We start from the raw sequence: 18,498 nt of genomic DNA, 5'->3' as shown, positions 1-18,498 counted from the left end.
AGATTAGATATATTCTGCTTGACCTCATAGGTCAGAAGAACTAGATGCAATAGGTGGAAATAAGAGGGAAGCAAATATAGACTTGTGTGGAGGAAAGCTTCCTAAAAATAAGTGAATTCCAAAAGTGCAATGGGCTGTTTCAGCAAGTAATAGATTTTCTATCTCAGGAGGTGATCAAGCACAACTTAGACAATTCTTTACCAAAGATGTTGCAGATGGGTCAATTTCCTACTCAGATACTAGTGAAACTCTAATTTTTTCATAGTCCCTTTCAGCTCAGATATTATGAAAAGAAATTCCCCATAATGGCCATTAGATTATGCTGTCATTCCAGGACTGCTTGGTTGATCAGAATCCCAATATCAGCAACAGCAGTGTAAGAATTCCTGTTTATACACTTCTTATTGGTTTTCAAAGGGCTTTTCCCTCACTACCGCTCTGGGTGGTAGGTAATCAGACCAGATTAGGCTTATTAAATAAGAGTAAATAGTGCTACCTGGGGATACGAGAAAAGATTTGGAATTTATGAGAGGAAAGTGTTAATTTGCAAATTGATTCTTTATAATTCTAGATTGTCCTATCCCTTGTTCTTAGAACTGATACAAGTATAGATAGACTTGAGGAGTAAAAGAACATGAAGTTCTGTTATCATGCATTGCATCCCATTAAAAATTAGAGTGGAAAAAATATTTTAAAATCAGTAAAGAAAAGATAAGGTCCCAGAGATCTACCCTGATAAGGAAGATGACTTAATTATATGAAATTATTTGCATCTCAACTGACCATGACACCAACTCATTAGCTAAACACAGGAAATACAACTAAGAGTAACAACAAAAACAACCAATTAAAGAAGTATTATCAACAAGATCAGGATGAATCTTAAATAACAATGAATGTTAATGTTTTTATAACATTATATATAGTCCTAAAGTTCTAAGTCCTAAATGTTCTAAGTTGTCATCGCTTTTGAGAGTTACTCAGAACCATGAAACAAAATATTCTATGAACTCCCTTCAAATTATAGTGTTTACATAACTGCCTTCAAATAAGGAAAATTTGTTCTCTGTTTCTATCCTCCTTAAAAAGCTCTGGAGAAAGGAAACTCATCATTTCTGTCAAGTCACATTTCACTCTTAACAGTCTAATTAATATCCAATGTGTATAACCTTGAGCCTACCTTAGATGGTGAAGAACAAAAACACTAACACCATCCAGATTCAAGTCTGGGAGTCTAGTTACATCGTTTATGCCCGCGGGGACAAGAGCCATAGAATGTGACTTTTGCATCTGTTCCTGGGTAAGGACTTGAGGAGACCTTGGGAGCAGAGTACAAATATCTTTGACAAGCACAGAAGGAAGATACAGTTATCCTTCTTTTATGTATGAAGGAGAAATGGGGAAATGGAGGGAGGCAAAGAGAGGCAGACACAGAGACAGGGAGGGAGGAAGGAGAGAGGAAGAGGAGAGAGGGGAGAGAAAGGAGGGAGGGAGGGAAAGGGAGAGAAGGAGGGAGAGGGAGAGAGAGAGAAATATATCTGTTTGGATGAGAGGATGCTAAAAAGAATAAATTATCTCCCAGAAAATAACAGCTACAAGTAAACTTTCCTTGCTGAGAGCTATAATGCCTCCAGGTAATACAGGTTAAGTATAAGACCAATGAACCATTAAACCATTGCCTTGGGAACTTAAAAAATTTTGACTACACTAAAACAAACTAATAAAAGATTTCAAAGCCTACTAGTTCAGTGCCAATTGGGCATTTATTATAGCCCTGAGCTTACTTTCAACCATCCTTTGGAGTACACTAAAGATAGATTATTTTTTTTCATTCCACAAACATTTATTAAGCACTTAATATATGTTGTCAGGGACAGGGGACACAATGATAGAAATTAAACAGTCCCTGCCCTCCAAGAGCTTCCAAATTCCAAAATATACACAAATATTCAAACTTATTTTTCATGATAAGGATAAATACTAAACCTATGATTTCATTGGTTGTGGGAACTTGTAGGTAAGGGAAGAACCTCCCGGTGCAGTTTAAGACCTTCTCTCTAACTTATAGCCTTAAGAGTCCTGAGAGAGATAAGGAGACTAAATACTTTGCTCAAGGACACAAAACATTTATGTGTCAGAGTCAGGATTTGACCTCAGTTTCTCCTTATGTCAAGATTAACTCCCATCTTCTTTGCCCCTATCTCCCATTCCATATCCTGATGTTTATACAAATATTTAGACAAATGGATATAGTAATAGACACCTGCAATGAATACTCCAGAGTCAATATCACCTTCACAGAAAACATCTGGGAAGCAGGCTTGTTCAGCAGTTGGATGAGGTAAATGATAGCAGCAACACACATAAACATAAGACTTCAGGGTTTAAAAAGTGCTTTCCTCAAAACATTTTTACAAGATAGTCAGACAAGAGCAGATTGATTGCTGGCCACAAAGAGTAAAAAGGGGTAATAATGTAAGTTAATATTCCTTATCAGTAATTTCCTGTATAAATATTTATCAATCAAATGGAAAAATGCCTAGATGGTGTGGACTCCCTCCTATTTTCAAGGCTGCAAAAGAAAAATAAAAAGCAATTGGGATACTTTCACTTAAATGATATTTTTAAATTGTTTCCCTCTGTTCTCAGAACATAGAATTGTTTCTGCAACACTGAAATTATGGGGAGGAGAATAACTTTAAAAGTAATTGAACTTTTTAGTTTATTTCCATTTTCAATCCACTTCTCTGAAACTTCACATAAAAATGCATGTGTTCATAGAAAACTAAACACTTTGGGATTACCTCACACCTTGAACTTTTATCCATCCTTCTTTCAAAGTTATGTTTAGATCAGTAACCAAGATTTTCCAAGATGATTTACTCCTTGTATTTCTCGCCACTCTACTGAAGTTCTTATACGTGCTGTGTCTCTCAATCTCTTTCCTTTAAGTTTAGCCTTTCTGCCATTGAAAGTGAACACCTTAATCACTACCATTGTGAAAATGTAGTTGGACATTTCAAAAGCAGGAGGAATCAAATACAGTCATCAAAAATAATGCTGATCATAGGCATCAATGGTAAGAAAGTTCACTGAAGTATACAATGAATATATCTGTGACATCTGGATGACTAGACTAATATAACACCTGCTTTTGTTATCAGAATGATCCATTCAAGTCATCACAGAAAAAAGAAATGATGTTTCTTTTGACTCATTGAAATCATAGCTTTTAAATTGGGAACAGTATAAAGAATGTACTAAATTTATTACAGTACTTTTATTTTTGGTGTGTGTGAGAGAGAGAATGAGAGTAAAAGAGACAGAGAAAGACAGAGACAGGGAGGGAGAGAGACATACACAACCAGAGAACAGAAAGCAAGAGTAAGAGAGAGAGAAAATGTAAGTGAGAGATAGGAAGCAATTACAATGATCTAAGATTAAAAACTAAAGCCATAAACTCTGAAACATCAACACTCTATACAGAATATACATAAACAAAGAGAGTGGAATATGGCAAAACATTCACTATCATCTTCAGGGACGCCATGATATCATGATATATTCTTTCCCACTTAGCTCGTCCCAATAAGCTTAAGTGCAAACTGCCTCTGAGCCATTTGGAACTATGACCAAAAGGCTACAAAACATACCCTTTTCTCCAGTGATGTCTCTACGGGATTTGTATCCTAAAGTCATCAGAAAAGATGGAAAAGGATTCACATTTACAAAAATATTTGAAGGAACTAGAAATTGAGTGGATGCCCATTAATTGGGGAATGGCTGAATAAGTTATAATGTGTAAATGTAACAATGTTATTGTTCTATAAGAAACAATAAACGTGCTTATTTCAGAAATGCCTGGAAAGACTTATATGAACTGATGCTGAGTGAAATGAGCAGAAACAGGAGAACATTGTACACAGTAACAATAAGATTATGGATATTTAGGATGATAGATGTGGCTCTTTTCAGTGAGGTGATCCAAGGCAATACCAATAGACAAGGGATGGAAAATGCTATCTACATCCAGTGTAGATAGAACTAGAGACTGAATGTGAATGGAAGCATGATATTTCCACCTTTTTGTTGTTGTTTTTGTTTGCATTTTCCCTTTTTGATCTAATTTTTTTTTTTTTGCTCAGCATGACAAATATGGAACATCTTTAGAATTTAACCTATATCAGAATGCTTGCTGTCTTGGAGTAGGAAAGGGGGAGGAGAGGGAGAAAAAATTGGAACACAAGGTTTTGTGAAAGGGAAGGTTGAAATTTGTCTTTTCATGTATTTGGAAAAAATAAAATATTATTAAAAAATAAATGCCGGGGGCAGCTAGGTGGCATAGTGGATAGAGCACCAGCCTTGAATTCAGGAGGACCCGAGTTCAAATCTGGTCTCAGAAACTTAACACTTTCTAGCTGTTGACTCTGGGCAAGTCACTTAACCCCAGCCTCAGAAAAAAAAATAAATAAATAAATGCCTTTGGACAGGAAGTAGACAGCAGAATGCAGCCAGTTTTATTGATGTGTTGATTAGCCAAGATGAAATCTGATTCCCAAGCTGGCTTTTCCTTACTAAGACTATTTATTACTTTGTCTGAATCCCTATTTCCACTCATTTTAACACTAGTTTTAGAGCAAGACAAAAAATTGGGCAGGAGAATAATTAAAACTCACTTTAAAAATTTAACAATCTAAATTTAAATGAAATAACAGCATTTAGATAAGCCTGTTTACCTCAATATCCTCATCTGTAAAATGAGCAGAAGAAAATAGCAAACCACTCCAGTATCTTCACCAAGAAAATGCCAAACAGGATCACGAGGAAGCAGATATAATTAGCTGACTAAACAAAAACAATCACAAAAGCAGAGGGAAGGTTTTGGAGGTCTTCAGCAAGATGAAAGGAACTGCACTGAATTCATTTAATAATTGGTTTTTTGCCTTATGTTTCTATGTGTCCTTGATTCTTCCTTGTGCCTTTTCTGCTAACTGTAATAAGCCTTATTCCCCAAAGAGGATGAGGAGCTTAACATCAAGAAAAAGAAAAGGTTTGTAGATCAATAGCTAGATCAAACAAGATGTTTAAACCTCATCAGATAATTGGATGCTCTCTCTTGCCTCATCTGCTTTGCATGTATCACAAAGCAGGCAGACTGCCACCATGGCTGGCTACACAGGTTAGCCAAGAGACCTACAAACATTAAGACATAGGTCTTTATTTCATTTTAAGCAAGAATAGAGAGCAAAGAGAATTTTGCTGGAACCTACAAACTGGTATGTTTGTGTCACTGCAATTATCGTGCAATACCTATGGATGGATAATAAGCAAGCTTCCTATAGGAGAATATGAGAGAGATGGAGAAAAATCTGTTTCTGCTATTTAGGTTATCAGAAAAAATGAAATATGCCTTGAAAGTATAGAAGTGCTTTAAGGGAGATACAAGGAAGCTCACTGATGTCCTTTCAGCTTTGTTCAGTTCTGCCCAATTATTTCCTTCTCATTAGATTGCCCAGCTCTTTTCAGGCTAGAAACCTTAAGGTGTCCCAGAGTGCATTTCTTTCCTCAAATACTCTGAACCATCATTTAGCACTTACTCCCTCCTTCCTTAAAACTAAATCCCAGGTAAACTCATTATTAGTAATATCTCTGCCAGGAAGGGCATCCACTTGAGTCCTTTTCCTATTTCAGCAGTGTCTGGGTAGAGTAAGATTAGGATGTACATGCACGTGCACACCACACTCACACTCCTCTGTCCTTATGTCCCCACTCCCATTTTATTACTCAGGAGCTTAAGCTACCTATGAATGAGGAGGACCAGTTCCCTGAGGTGGGCTGTAGTCTAGGCCTTTCTTCCTCCTCACCCCTTTTGCTAGACTAAAGTTTAATTCCCATTTAGTCAAGACGTCTAATCCCTCCCCTCAGTCATTCCCCATATCCTAACAAGTTTCTATCTGAAAAAAAGTCTAAATAATGGAATAAAAAATAGCAAGTGTCTTTAAAACAATTGAATATAATTGAAGGAGCTGCCAAATAGAAATGAAATTTTAGTTACTAAAAATTAAAATTTTTATGGAAATAAAAATAAAAATGGAAAAATATAAATTACCAAGAAACTGTCAAGATCTCAAAATTCATAGCATTATGTTGTTCAAGAAAGATCCATTTTTAGTCACCTCATCAAGGATATAAATGGCTGTATTGCTATCAAGAAATATTTGCAATGGAAAAGTAACACCCCAGAGGGCAAGATCCAAGCATGATTGCTAGTTACTTTTGAACGATGAGAAGACACAGATATTAAAATCCCTGTTTCATAGATAAGGAAACCTATCAGCGAGGCCAAGTGAATTGCTTATGGAGTTAGTAAATGGCAAATGTATGATTTGAATCCAGCTCTTCCATATTCCCAAGTGTATCATACTGTCTGCAGCTCATAGTTCACTCGAAAATATTGGCTGTTTCTTATTCGTTGAAGATGTTGTAGAAAGAATTAGTCATCTTCATGGATAGGATAAGATTGTCCTATAAGACTTTCCCAATATAGGATTCTCTGATGGATTACTCATAATTAACTAAGGTTAACTTTAATAAACTGTAAGGATGTAAGGATGATCATCAATCAATCATTCCCATCACTAGTAAAATAATTTCTTTACTTTCTGTAAGAAGAAGGAAAAAAAAGTCACTGATCATCAGGATCTCCACCATACAAGGAGCTACTTAGCCAATATTTGCACCTAAAATCGATGAAGGTCATCTCCACAATTCTGACTGCAGCCTATTCTGTCCTGTCTCCATCCAGACATTAAAAGGATGTCAATGAGTTCAGGAGATCTTTTTTTAAAGGTAAGTTCTGTTCAAGTGCCATTTCTGAAATATACTGGTTGTTTGACTCCAGGCAAATCACAATGCCTTAGTTCTTAGGCAACACTCTAAGACTATAAATAAGTCACAAACAAAGGTGCTGGCCTGGTTGATTACTATTACAAGAGAAAGCTCCTCTCAAAGGAAAGGGAAGTTCCAAAAAAGAAAGGTCACCTACAGAGTACACCTTCTGTCTCAACCTTAATCCTTATTGATGTGGTATTCAAAAGTGGCCAAGAAGGGAACTCTTTTGAAAAAGATCAGGTTGACTTTTGCATATACTAAAAAATATTAAAAACAAATAATGAAAATAGTTGATATTTATACAACTCTTTTTACTTGACAAAGAATTTTACATAGCTACTTTAGCCTGTTCTCTTCTTCTTCTTCAACTTTTTGACCCATTTTCCATTGGTAACAAGGCTAAAACACAAAAACAATTATATACACATGCATGCACATGTGCATACATACACAAGTCATTTCTACTATATGAGGCACACAGTACAAGTACTATCACCCCCATTTTACAGATGGGGACACTAAGATTCTGAGATGTTAAACACCTTGCCCAAGGTCACACAGCAAGAAAGTGGCGCAGCTGGGATAAAAATCCAAGTCTTCCAACTTCAAGTGTGTCCAGTGTGCTTTTCACTATATCACAGCTGCCTCCAATTATGTGAAATTATGTTATGCCTCTATTATGCTGAACGAATGAAGAAAACTGACAGGGTGGAAATTAAAATTAAAAGGTCTGAACAGCTGGGAAGCATCTGTCCAGCGGATTCTTTTTTTAGGGAGTGATGGAAGGAAACCTTCTGTGAGATTTAGGCAATGTCTCAACAGAGGTGAACTACTTTGACAGTATTTTCTCCCCAAGGACCAGTTGCCATACCTACCACCTGTCCCCACTATCTGGCCTCTAAAGAGACTAAAAATAGTTTGGGTCACAAGCCTCAGACCTTATTGTCAGGATTTGCTTTGTAATGTCTACAGAACAGGCTCTCCATAAATTCATGTTCAATGCACAGATCTTAAGAGACTAATTACATTTATAAAACTATGTTTAGTACTGTGCCAGCCTCAGGACAAAGTTAGACCCAGTACTTGCTCTTTCTGTTCTCCCCTAGAAAACAGTGATCTCTCAGATAAATGACATAAAGGGCAAGAGAACCTTGGTGGGGAAAACCTTTCCTCCTTCCCTGTCTGTCTACAAGTCCCAGCTCACATTTCACCTTTAAATACCTTCTCTGATCATCCAAGTCCACATCTTTCTCTCTCTCCCCTGAGATCCTATAGCATTTTTTAGTTGTAACACTTCTTTGACCAACATTACATTCATTGCTAAACTTTAATGTATCCATGATCTCCTCAATTTGGATATTCCTTCATCTGTCCCATCCTGCGTAATTCATATCCATGTTGTCCCATACATACTACCCAGAGGATCGACCCAACATTCTGGAGATCTTCCTCTAAGTCTTTGTAGGTTTCGTGGACATCACTGTTGCCCCAGGCCATCAATTATCCCTATCTATTACTATCAACCTTTGCTAACCACAGATTTTCTTAGGACAGATATTCCTTGAAACCATGTTTAGACATAGTTTACAATTGGAAACACTCTGCCACCTATCAAACCTGCTATGGTTCCCTGTATTGCCCCTTTGAGTTCCCTCAGCTCTGAAATCTAAGATTCATAATTATACAGATGAGTTGTTGTATTGTGGATAACTTTTAAAATATTCAAGGACTGGTCATTTTCCTAAAAGCATTCCAGCCTGCTCTCCTCTTCCTCTTCAGCTTTTTAATCCATTTTCCATTGGTAACACTAGTCAAAAAAAAAAAAAAAAAAAAAAAACACAAAAGTGAGTGCACACACATGAATGCATATGTGCATACACGCCCAAGTCATAAGAATAGAAAATTAGCAAAAAGCCATCTTATGTGTAGCTGTCTCCAAGTAAATTCCCAGAGAGAAAACATACATACATATATATATATATATATATATATATATATATATATATATATATATATATATATATATATATATATATATATATATATATATATATTGATTCCTCACAGGAGTCAGGCAACAAGCACTTAATTAGTGTTTATTATGTGCCAGGCACTGTGCTAAATTCTGGGAACAGCAAGAAAAGCAACAAGCTCTTTTTTTTTCGAAGAGCTCATATTCTAGTGGGGGAATATAACATGTCAACAATTACATATATACAAGATAAATGTAAGGTCATCTACAGGCTGGGAGAAGGTTTAACAATAAGAAAGGTTTCTTGTAGGAAGTAGAATTTCAGCTGAATTTTGAAGGAAGTCAGAGAAGGCAAGAAAAGAAGGCGTGCAGGGACATGTGAAAAGCAACCAGTGCAAAGATGATAAAACCAGGCATTTATTAAGAACTTACTATATTCCAGGCACAGAGCACTGCCATGTTTGAGGAACACTACTTCAACAAAGTACCTTGCTCAAAGGTGTGCTAACCATTAGATTTGCATCAATAGTGAACAATATTTGATTTTAACTATTATTCAAATATCATGTAAGAGGCAGTTGGCATAGTAGATACAGCATAAATGACTTTGGAGTCAGAAAGATCTGAGTTCAAGTCCTCCATTTGAATCACACTGTGAAACAAACCCAGCTGTTAAATTTCACACTGCCCCAAATAATTCTTTTTAAAAATAAATAAATTTCAGACAGGTTTACTCTTTGTGGTGAAGAATAATTTAACACAGGGAAGTCTCCTACCCATAAAATTCCAAATCCAAATAAAATGCATTAATGAAAGATCACAGCCATTACAGTGACATCCTAAGCAAGTCCTAGTGTTTTAAGGTGAGAGAGGTGTGAAAAGAGGGTTATCATTACCAGAAGAGTTTTCCACACTTAACAAATCTACTTCTCTAATAGTCTCTAATACTTTCTCTAAGTTTAAGGAATGTTAGAATTTTTTAATTTCTACAAGGTCCTGTGTTCAAAGGCTTGAATATTAATAGGCTTTGCTAATGTCTACTACTATATACACACCAAATAATATTTTAGCTATTTCAGTCACTTCAAACAGAATTTTCCCCAACTAAAGAAGGAAAAATTATGACAGGTTGTTCATTTGCTTGTTAGTTTGCTTTTTGTTGTTGTTTTTATTTGCAGCTTCAATTCAGGTAAAAGAATATCTGAGCTCTTCCGATTTCAAAGTGACCTTTTTGCAGCTTATATCTCAGTCTTATTACCAAGATATCCAACTATTTCTTTCTGCAATCCTTGGATTTCTATTTCACAGGAAATGTCACACACACACACACACACACACACACACACACACACACACACACACAGTAAATATATTGGGGAAAAGGGAAATTGGCAGAGGAATAGAAAAAACTAAGGACTTTTTCTGAAGTTCAAATAGCAAATTTCAACAAAATGGATAAATCTCCATGACATCAAGATAATTTGGAGAGTCAAAGTAGACATTAATGTGATTAGCCATTCAAAGCATATCTGACAAAGATTTCTAAATGAATGAATATTCAAATCTGCATATATCAAAATATCTCTGCTTAGGCAGAAAGGTCAATTAGAACCTAAGGATAAGAGGATACTTGAACAATCAAATGCAAACTATAGGTCAAATTTTTAAAGAATCACTTTTCCCCTACTCAGGAAAATAATCTTAGAATGCAAATCAATCAGCTATGTGCCTAGTACAGTGCTCTTCACATTGTAAATGCTCAATATTTACTCTCAATGCTTTGAGGAACCCATGATTTCCTTAGTTAAAATCTGCTTCCAGTGTTGGAAGAAATTAATGCATGAGCATGGACATTTTCTCTTCTCCACTAACAGGCTATTTGGCAATTTTTAATTGAATTTCCATATCTAGAATTTCAAGCAGTAAATGAGATTGATGGCATTCAATTGAAGCTAACATAAATTATTGGGAAGTAACATGCATAAATAAAGTTGAAAAAAAGGAGAGTCATTTATAACAGACAGATAAGTAAGTAATCATCACCGATGCAGAGCCACAGCTTTCCACCAGTGAAGTTCACAATTACTTCAAACCTTAGTAAACAGCTTCAGTAAATTGCTATAGGAAGAAAGAAAACAAACTAGTGGCCATTTTCCACTCAGCTAGCTTGGTTCTCGAGGAAGAAAACACAGAATCTGTAGTCAGGGTCATGCTCAAAATTTGTCCAATCATGAAAAACTTGTCAAAGCTTTCATTCTCCTGGCAAGTCTCTAAGAATACAAGGTCACCTCTAAGCAACAATGAGGCTCCAAAGGACTTCAAGGGAGGTAGGTCTTTAATAAAATGAGGCTATGCCTTAAATTTCATTAGTTTAATGTATTGAAAAAAGGAAACAAACTGACAAGGTAGAAATTAAAAGGCTTGAAGAATCCTCCTAGATTTACAGGAAATGTTTGTCCCTGAATCAGCAAGCACACAATAAATGCATCGGAGGCTTCCAGATGTCAGAGTCAACTGGACTTGGAGCCAGGAAGAACTAAGTAGAAATATTGCCTCAGATATTTATTAGCTTTATGAAGCTTCACAAATTTTTTAATCTCTCTGAAACTCAGTTTTCTCACCTGTAAAAAGAGGGTGATAATAGCATCTACCACACAGGGTTGTTGTGAGGAACAAAAGAGATGATGTAAGTAAAAACACTTTACAAATCTTCAAGTGCCATATAAATAACATCTATTGTTTTATGTTGAATACAAAATATTAACATCCTCGAGAACATTTTCAGGAAAGAATAACAGCAAAGTTAAATAAATAATCATCATCATCCAAAGCCCTCATTCTTCATTGATTACATGAGTTGACATGGGGTCCTTACTTCCATCCTAGATTACAACAGAATTTCAGTTAAAACAACAACAAAACAACTTTACAATAAAACAACATAGAAAAAACCTAAACTAATAAATTTCTGAAGTAAAATACTCAAATGGATCTCTGATCTAATTGAGTTAAGAGCTCCAGTATAAATTAACCAAGTATGATGGCATATATCTGTTATCCTTGCTACTAAGAAGGCTAAGGCTTGATTTTGAGAGTTGCAAGGTACAGGAGGACTTAAAACAATAAAATATCTCCAAGTCTAGCATCAATAAGGCAAACCCCAGTAACAAAAGGCTATTAAGATGCTTAAAACGGAATGAAGTGCCAAAGGGCAGAAATAAATAAAATCAAACTTTCATACTGAATAGCAATGGAGTGGGGCCCGTGAGTGTCTATTGTTTGAGTGATATAGGAAGATCCCTACCCAGATGCAAACATCATCAAAGATGCAAACCATATAATTTATCGATTCCTGCTCATCCTGTATAACTCTTGTCTTGTTCTTCCAAAAGTTCACCACCAGGTGTCCTGGAGGTATTCTGGAGGTATTCTTCGATTTCTCCTAAAATAGCAAGCATATCAGTTACATATTACAGCTGTCCACTTGCTCACACCTGACCATGAGCCCCACTGTGGCCCTCAGAGTGATGATACTCCTCTTTAGTTCTTTGGAGGTAGTTGTATCGCACTTCATAATGCCACAGAGCAGCATTAAAGATATATTAGTGTTGAAGATATGTCTTTGCTTTCATGGAAAATTCAAGATCATTGAAAGAGCTTTGAGGTTTCCAGAAGCACCTAGCCACCTCCTTTTCAATTCAAGATCCACCTATGTTGTCTATCCCAGAAACATATACTGCCAGACAAATACTATAGTGTCCATTCAAATATACACTAAAATCTAGGTAAGAGATAGCCTTCGACACCTGGTTTTTCCCTCATGGATGGATAGGGCAAACTCCTTTGAGTTAATGCTTATCTCCTTCAGGTGGCTCTGCAATATGCAGAGCTTTCATGTCAGCATAAAATTATTAAAAAACAGAAACATCTAGAGGACTTCATTTCTCCCTAATCCATGCTCTTTGCTAGGATATCTCCATCACAGTGCAAATACCTTTGGTGAGCCTACATTTTTCTGTTTTATGCCTCCTTTTATTTTATATCAGAAGGTCACTCAACAGGTTTATTTCCATTTTTTCATTTCCCAATATTGACTCACTTTGATCTATCAATAGAATATAATTTGCTGTGAAAAAACCTCAAAGGCAGACCTTGATTTTACTGAATCAAATTTTTTTAGTCAACAAGTAGCACAATGAGATTTTATATTCTCTACATCTTTCAGTTAGCTGACAGATATCCATTGTTGAATACCACTTGCTAATGCCTTTTTGTTCCTCATTCACACAATCACTAAAATTTCTTGTAATATCTATATAGAAGATTCAAATATTTTGTATAAGTAGGAATTGATAATGATTGACATGATAACATCTATGTAATACTTTAACATTTTGCAAAATATTTTACCTATATAGTTCACATGTTCCTCAAAATGTCCCCTTTGAAGTAAGGATTAATATCATCCTCATTTTATAGATAAAAACATTGTGGGTGAGGGATTTTACAAGGGTGCCATATTTAATATCAAAGAGGGAATGAAAATTCAGGTCTTCCTGCCTTCAAATCTAGCACTATTCATTATGGTACTTAGATGTTGCAGAGTATACTCTTGATCACTTTTCCTCTAACACTTTCCCATTCCTTTGGCATCTTCCTGTCCTTCAGATACCTTGTATATTGATACCTCAAGACACTTACAACTCTATTATTCCCAGAGCTCACTTATCTCCTTTAAGTATACAGGGTTCCATCTATACATTCCATCTATACACTTTTATAGTCTTAGTTCTCTTGAATGCTAGTTTTACCTCCTTAATAGTAGTAGTAGTAGTCTTGCTATAGCTTGATGGGATAGTTTATTAAAATAGTTTTCACCACTTTTTTTCCATTTTTTCCCTGTTTGCAGACTCCCCATGTCAGTTTTCATCCCTAAATACACTTAGGATAACTTTGATTAGTTTCATATCCAGTCAAACTTGTTTTCAATTCATTTTATTTTCCACCACTTCTTTCTATTTTATGAGGCAGTGCTCATGATTGTCCTTCAGCCTTCTTCATAAGGTTCTCCAGATAAATTTATATTATACTCCAACATTGCTTTTGGCAATCATCTCTCTCTATCTGGCAAATAAGTTAAATGCTTACTGACTGATGTTTCTTTGGTTCTTCTTGTTGTAGCACTTGATTTATATCAATTAATCTTCTAGAAGAAATTATTCTAGCCAATTTTCTAAGTTGTTGGCTGCAAAAGGGAAAATATATATCAGATGAGAGCTTAAGAGAATGGGCAGGGTCAAGTGAAGGATTCTTTAATTATGGAAGAGACCTTGGGGAGACATTGGCAATGTCTGTAGACAGCAGGGAAGATGACAGTAGATAAGGGTAAACTGAAGATGAGAGAAATATGAATCAAATTAGCAAGTCAACAAGCATTTTTTAAAGCTTTTGCTATGTTCAAGATCCTGTGCTAAGCACTGGAAATATAAATATAAGCAACAAGAGAGACAGTCCCTGCACTGGGATATTTATTTATATTCTAATGGGGTAGGACAATATATAAAAAGAAGTTAAAAAGCTGGAAGGAGTAAGAGGTAGAAAGAGGGTAGCTGCATTATGGAGAAAAAAATTCAGCAAGAAATAGAAATCAAAGTCCAATGAAGGAATGAACATTACTGACTTTGGTATTTTCTTTAAAATGTAACTTCCAGAAGGAATTGACCAGAAAATGGGGCCTCAGAGACAGAGTGATCATCTTCTGTTGGATCATGATACAGAAAAAATGCAGAGAATCAGCAGCAGAGACAGGAGGGGATGGGATCAAGAGTATAAGTGAAAGACAAGGAGAAAGTCCATGTATCTGTTAAAATTGGGAAAAGGAAAAATAAATTTATTTTTTTTAATTGGGAAAAGGAGAAATAAATGGCAGATGATTAAAAAAAGGTTTTAAAGTGGGAACAACAGGAGAAGAGGGAATTTATTTTTTCTCAGTAAATTAGGAAACAAAGTCCTTTGTCAAGAGGAATGGGAAGGAAGTGAAATGAGAAGCGTAAAGAAAAAAAATGGAATAAACATTATGGAAAGTGTCATATTTAACCAAGAGGGCATAAAAAGATTGTGATGTAGAAGGCAGAATCCAGCTGGAATTAGGCAACATAATTTGGTTGTGAACCTACTAAACAGAGTCGCATGATATTCTCTAAGAGTACTGAGCAGCAGGCAATGAGGAACAAAGAAGGAAGATGATGGCAATAACCTTAAAGGTTGGAAAGATGTGGTTAACAGGAAAAAAAGGAGTCAGATATTCAAGGAGGAAAAATAGTTTGTAGTCAGTGACAGAGTTGAAACTAAGAAGGGAGCAAAGTGATGATGAAGAAGAGATGATGGAATGGGAGAAGAGAGAGGAGTAGAGGTACTATAAGTCCCTCTAGACTTAAAAGGGTTGAGAGAAAGAAGAATAAAATTTAAAAGTTTGTAGTTTAAAAGTCAATTTCAGAGTTTTTTATTAAGAAGGTAGAGGATTAAGAAAATAATGTATAACTATAGTAAAACAATTAAATCTTTCCTTTGACAACAGTTCAATATCATCATCATCATCATCATCACTTATAGAATTCTTTAATGTTGTGTTAAAGTTTCTTCTGGAAATACCTCTAAATCTTTTTTTATTTACCTAGTATTGTATCATTATAAACAATTATATCTTGAAAGGACTCAAACAAACCTATCTGTATTCCTATAGCACCTACCTTATCAGAAAACAGGAAACTGAAACAGAATCAGACTGATAGTCAGGAAAGACCAAAGTCAAATTATGTTTGCAACAAACTGAGGGAGGTGGAGGGAAATTAAGATTATATTGTATCATATTAATCTGAAACCCATCCTTTCCCTGTCTATTTCTCAGTCTAATTCATGCAGCAGTTTCTAAAGGGCAATCTGAATAATGTGACCACTTCCAGCACCACATCAACCAATTTGGGTTGGTTTCTTTCCAAGTAAGAACCTCACTTCTATTTACCAATAAACAGAGAGACCCAGTTTAGACTAGGTTCTTCCCCAGAGGACCTGGCCTTGCTCTTCCTCATCAAAGTTAGGGGGATTTGGTCTCCAAAGAGGAAGGCTATCTTGAGGAGAGGAGCCTAATTGAGGTTATTTTGTTTTTTATCCAAAATTACCAGAAGCAGTTGGCACCTGTAAAACAATTGCTAGAGAAAGCAATAATCAACACATTTGAAGGTCAACCTACCTATCAATCAGTATTGTCTTACCTTTGCCTGGGGAGTTTTAAATGATGTGCTATCAGGTCAATCAGAAGGAAGACACACCTAGGTTTAAAAACTGTTGACCCTCAATAAGAGTCTGTGATCATTGAGCAAGTCCATTGCCTCAGTTTATTGGTCCTGTGGTAGGATTCTTTTATAGTCTCCTAGATACTTGGCAAGGAGTAAGCTTAATCACTGATTAATTTACCAAGTTGCATCTCAACACAACTTGCAAAGAGTAATCTTACCCTTTTGTCCCAAGTTGCATCTCATCACATCTGATACAATAAGTAGGTCTCAGGCAAACCATTTAACCACTCTGAGGCTCAGTTGCCTTATCTGTAAAATGAGAATAAAGTTTCAAAGAGGCATGCAGGTATGGTATCGAAGATATGCAGAGAAAGGCATCCATCAACACACATCACAATACTAAACTTTTGTACATAGGGTCTTTATGATTCCCTGGCCACAAAATTCACCACCCTGCAGCCTCATTAAAACTTTCTGAATACAGATTGATGGGTCCTTAAGCAAGATGTATCCATCCTCAAGGCATCACTGAAGTCTTTCCATCTTGCCCTCTACTAGCATAGCCTTTAAGGCAGTGGTCCTCAAACTTCTTAAACAGGGGGCCAGTTCACTGTCCCTCAGACTGTGGGAAGACCGGATTATAGTGAAAACAAAAGCTCACACTCTGTCTCTGCCCCTCAGCCCATTTGCCCTAACCCTGCGGGCCGCACAAACGTCCTCAGAGGGCAGCATCTGGCCTGAGGGCCGTAGTTTGAGAACCCCTGCTTTAAAGGTTATCTGAACATTACAATGAGACACAGATCCAAGGTTGCTGTAAGTTGACATGTCAATATCATAGTTTCTTTTAATCAGATACTTTATTTCCAAAAGAAAGACTTGCATGTGATTTAAGAGCATAGATCACAGATTACATAAGGGACTTCAGTAACCATCTAAACCATTTTATAGTGATTTGTCCCAGGTCTCCCAGAGAGAACACATCAGAGTCAGAATTTAAACTCAGATCCTCTAACACGAACCTCACACCAGTCTACCCTATTGCAGTAAGCCTCTTTCTTCACTATAATTATAAACAGCATTGTTTTTGCATTAATTAAATGGTATCCATCTCTTAAAAAGTTTTTGGACTGCCAAATCACTGTACATGGTATCTAAGCCAATTCTTAATTTTACAGATGAGAAAAGAGGAATAAAGAGAGGAGGAAGGGGGAAGAGAGGATTCTAATCTCAGGATGAGAAAGAAGAGGAAATTTCTAAACTATAACCCTTCTGAGGAACTATGGGCAAAAGTATACCACAATTACCAGAACAGCAAATATGTTTGGACAAGGCAGGGAGGGGGTTTTGGGGGGGTTACTATATTTGAAGAGAGAAAAGTGATTCTTCCACTTATTAATTGTCATTTTGGATAGGTCTTTAGATTTCTCCAGATTTTTGTTTCCTCAACAATAAAATGAGAGGGTTGGCTAATGTCAAAGGTTCCTTCTCTCTCTAAATCTATAACTATTCAATTTGACAAACCTAAAGGCCCCAGTTTTGGGATAAGAATCCACTATTTGACAAAAATTTCTGGGAAAACTAGAAATTAATATGGCAGAAACTAGGCACTGACCCACACTTAACACCATATACCAAGATAAGGTCGGAATGGGTTCGACATAAAGAATGATATCATAAACAAATTAGAGGAACATAGGATAGTTTATCTCTCAGACTTGTGGAGGAGGAAGGAATTTGTGACCAAAGACGAACTAGAGATCATTATTGATAACAAAATAGATAATTTTATTATAGTAAGTTAAATAGTTTTTGTACAAATAAAACTAATGCAGACAAGATTGGAAGAGAAGCAATAAACTGTGAAAACACATTTACATCTAAAGAATCTGATAAAGGCCTCATTTATAAAAGATATAAAGAACTGACTCAAATTTATAATAGTTCAAGCCATTGATATCAATTGATAAATGGTCAAAGGATATGAACAGACAAATTTCAGATGAAGAAATTAAAACTATATACAGTCACATGAAAAGGTGCTCCAAATCACTATTGATCAGAGAATGCAAATTAAGACAACTCTGAGGTACCACTACACAGCTATCAGATTGGCTAAGATGACAGGAAAAGATAATGACAAATGTTGGAGGGGATGTGGGAAAACTGGAATACTGATACATTGTTGGTGGAACTGTGAATGGACCCAACCATTTTGGAGAGCAATTTGGAACTATGTTCAAAAAGTTATCCCACTGTGCATACCCTTAGATCCAGCAATGTTTCTACTGGGATTATATCTCAAAGAAATCTTAAAGGAGGGAAAGGGACCCACATGTGAAA

General features: G+C 36.0%; 1 protein-coding gene across 4 annotated transcripts in view; it reads right to left on the bottom strand.

Moving 5' to 3' along the window:
• PTPRN2 (protein tyrosine phosphatase receptor type N2) overlaps nt 1-18,498 on the bottom strand; it is a 1,470,018-nt gene that overhangs the window by 1,347,618 nt on the left and 103,902 nt on the right. Inside the window, exon 1 of one of the 4 annotated variants that reach the window (XM_074267306.1) lies at nt 16,377-16,460. The exons of the other annotated variants lie outside the window; for them this stretch is intronic. Within the exon in view, the coding sequence (XP_074123407.1) occupies nt 16,377-16,401 (25 nt within the window). The 5' untranslated portion in view covers nt 16,402-16,460. Of the gene's footprint in view, nt 1-16,376; nt 16,461-18,498 lie in introns of those variants that run through there. 4 annotated transcript variants of the gene reach the window in all.

Source organism: Sminthopsis crassicaudata, chromosome 5 (genome assembly GCF_048593235.1).
Source record: "Sminthopsis crassicaudata isolate SCR6 chromosome 5, ASM4859323v1, whole genome shotgun sequence".
Classification (NCBI taxonomy): Eukaryota; Metazoa; Chordata; class Mammalia; order Dasyuromorphia; family Dasyuridae; genus Sminthopsis; species Sminthopsis crassicaudata.
The sequence above is the reverse complement of the archived record's forward strand: the minus strand, read 5'-3'. Positions and strand labels throughout refer to the sequence as shown.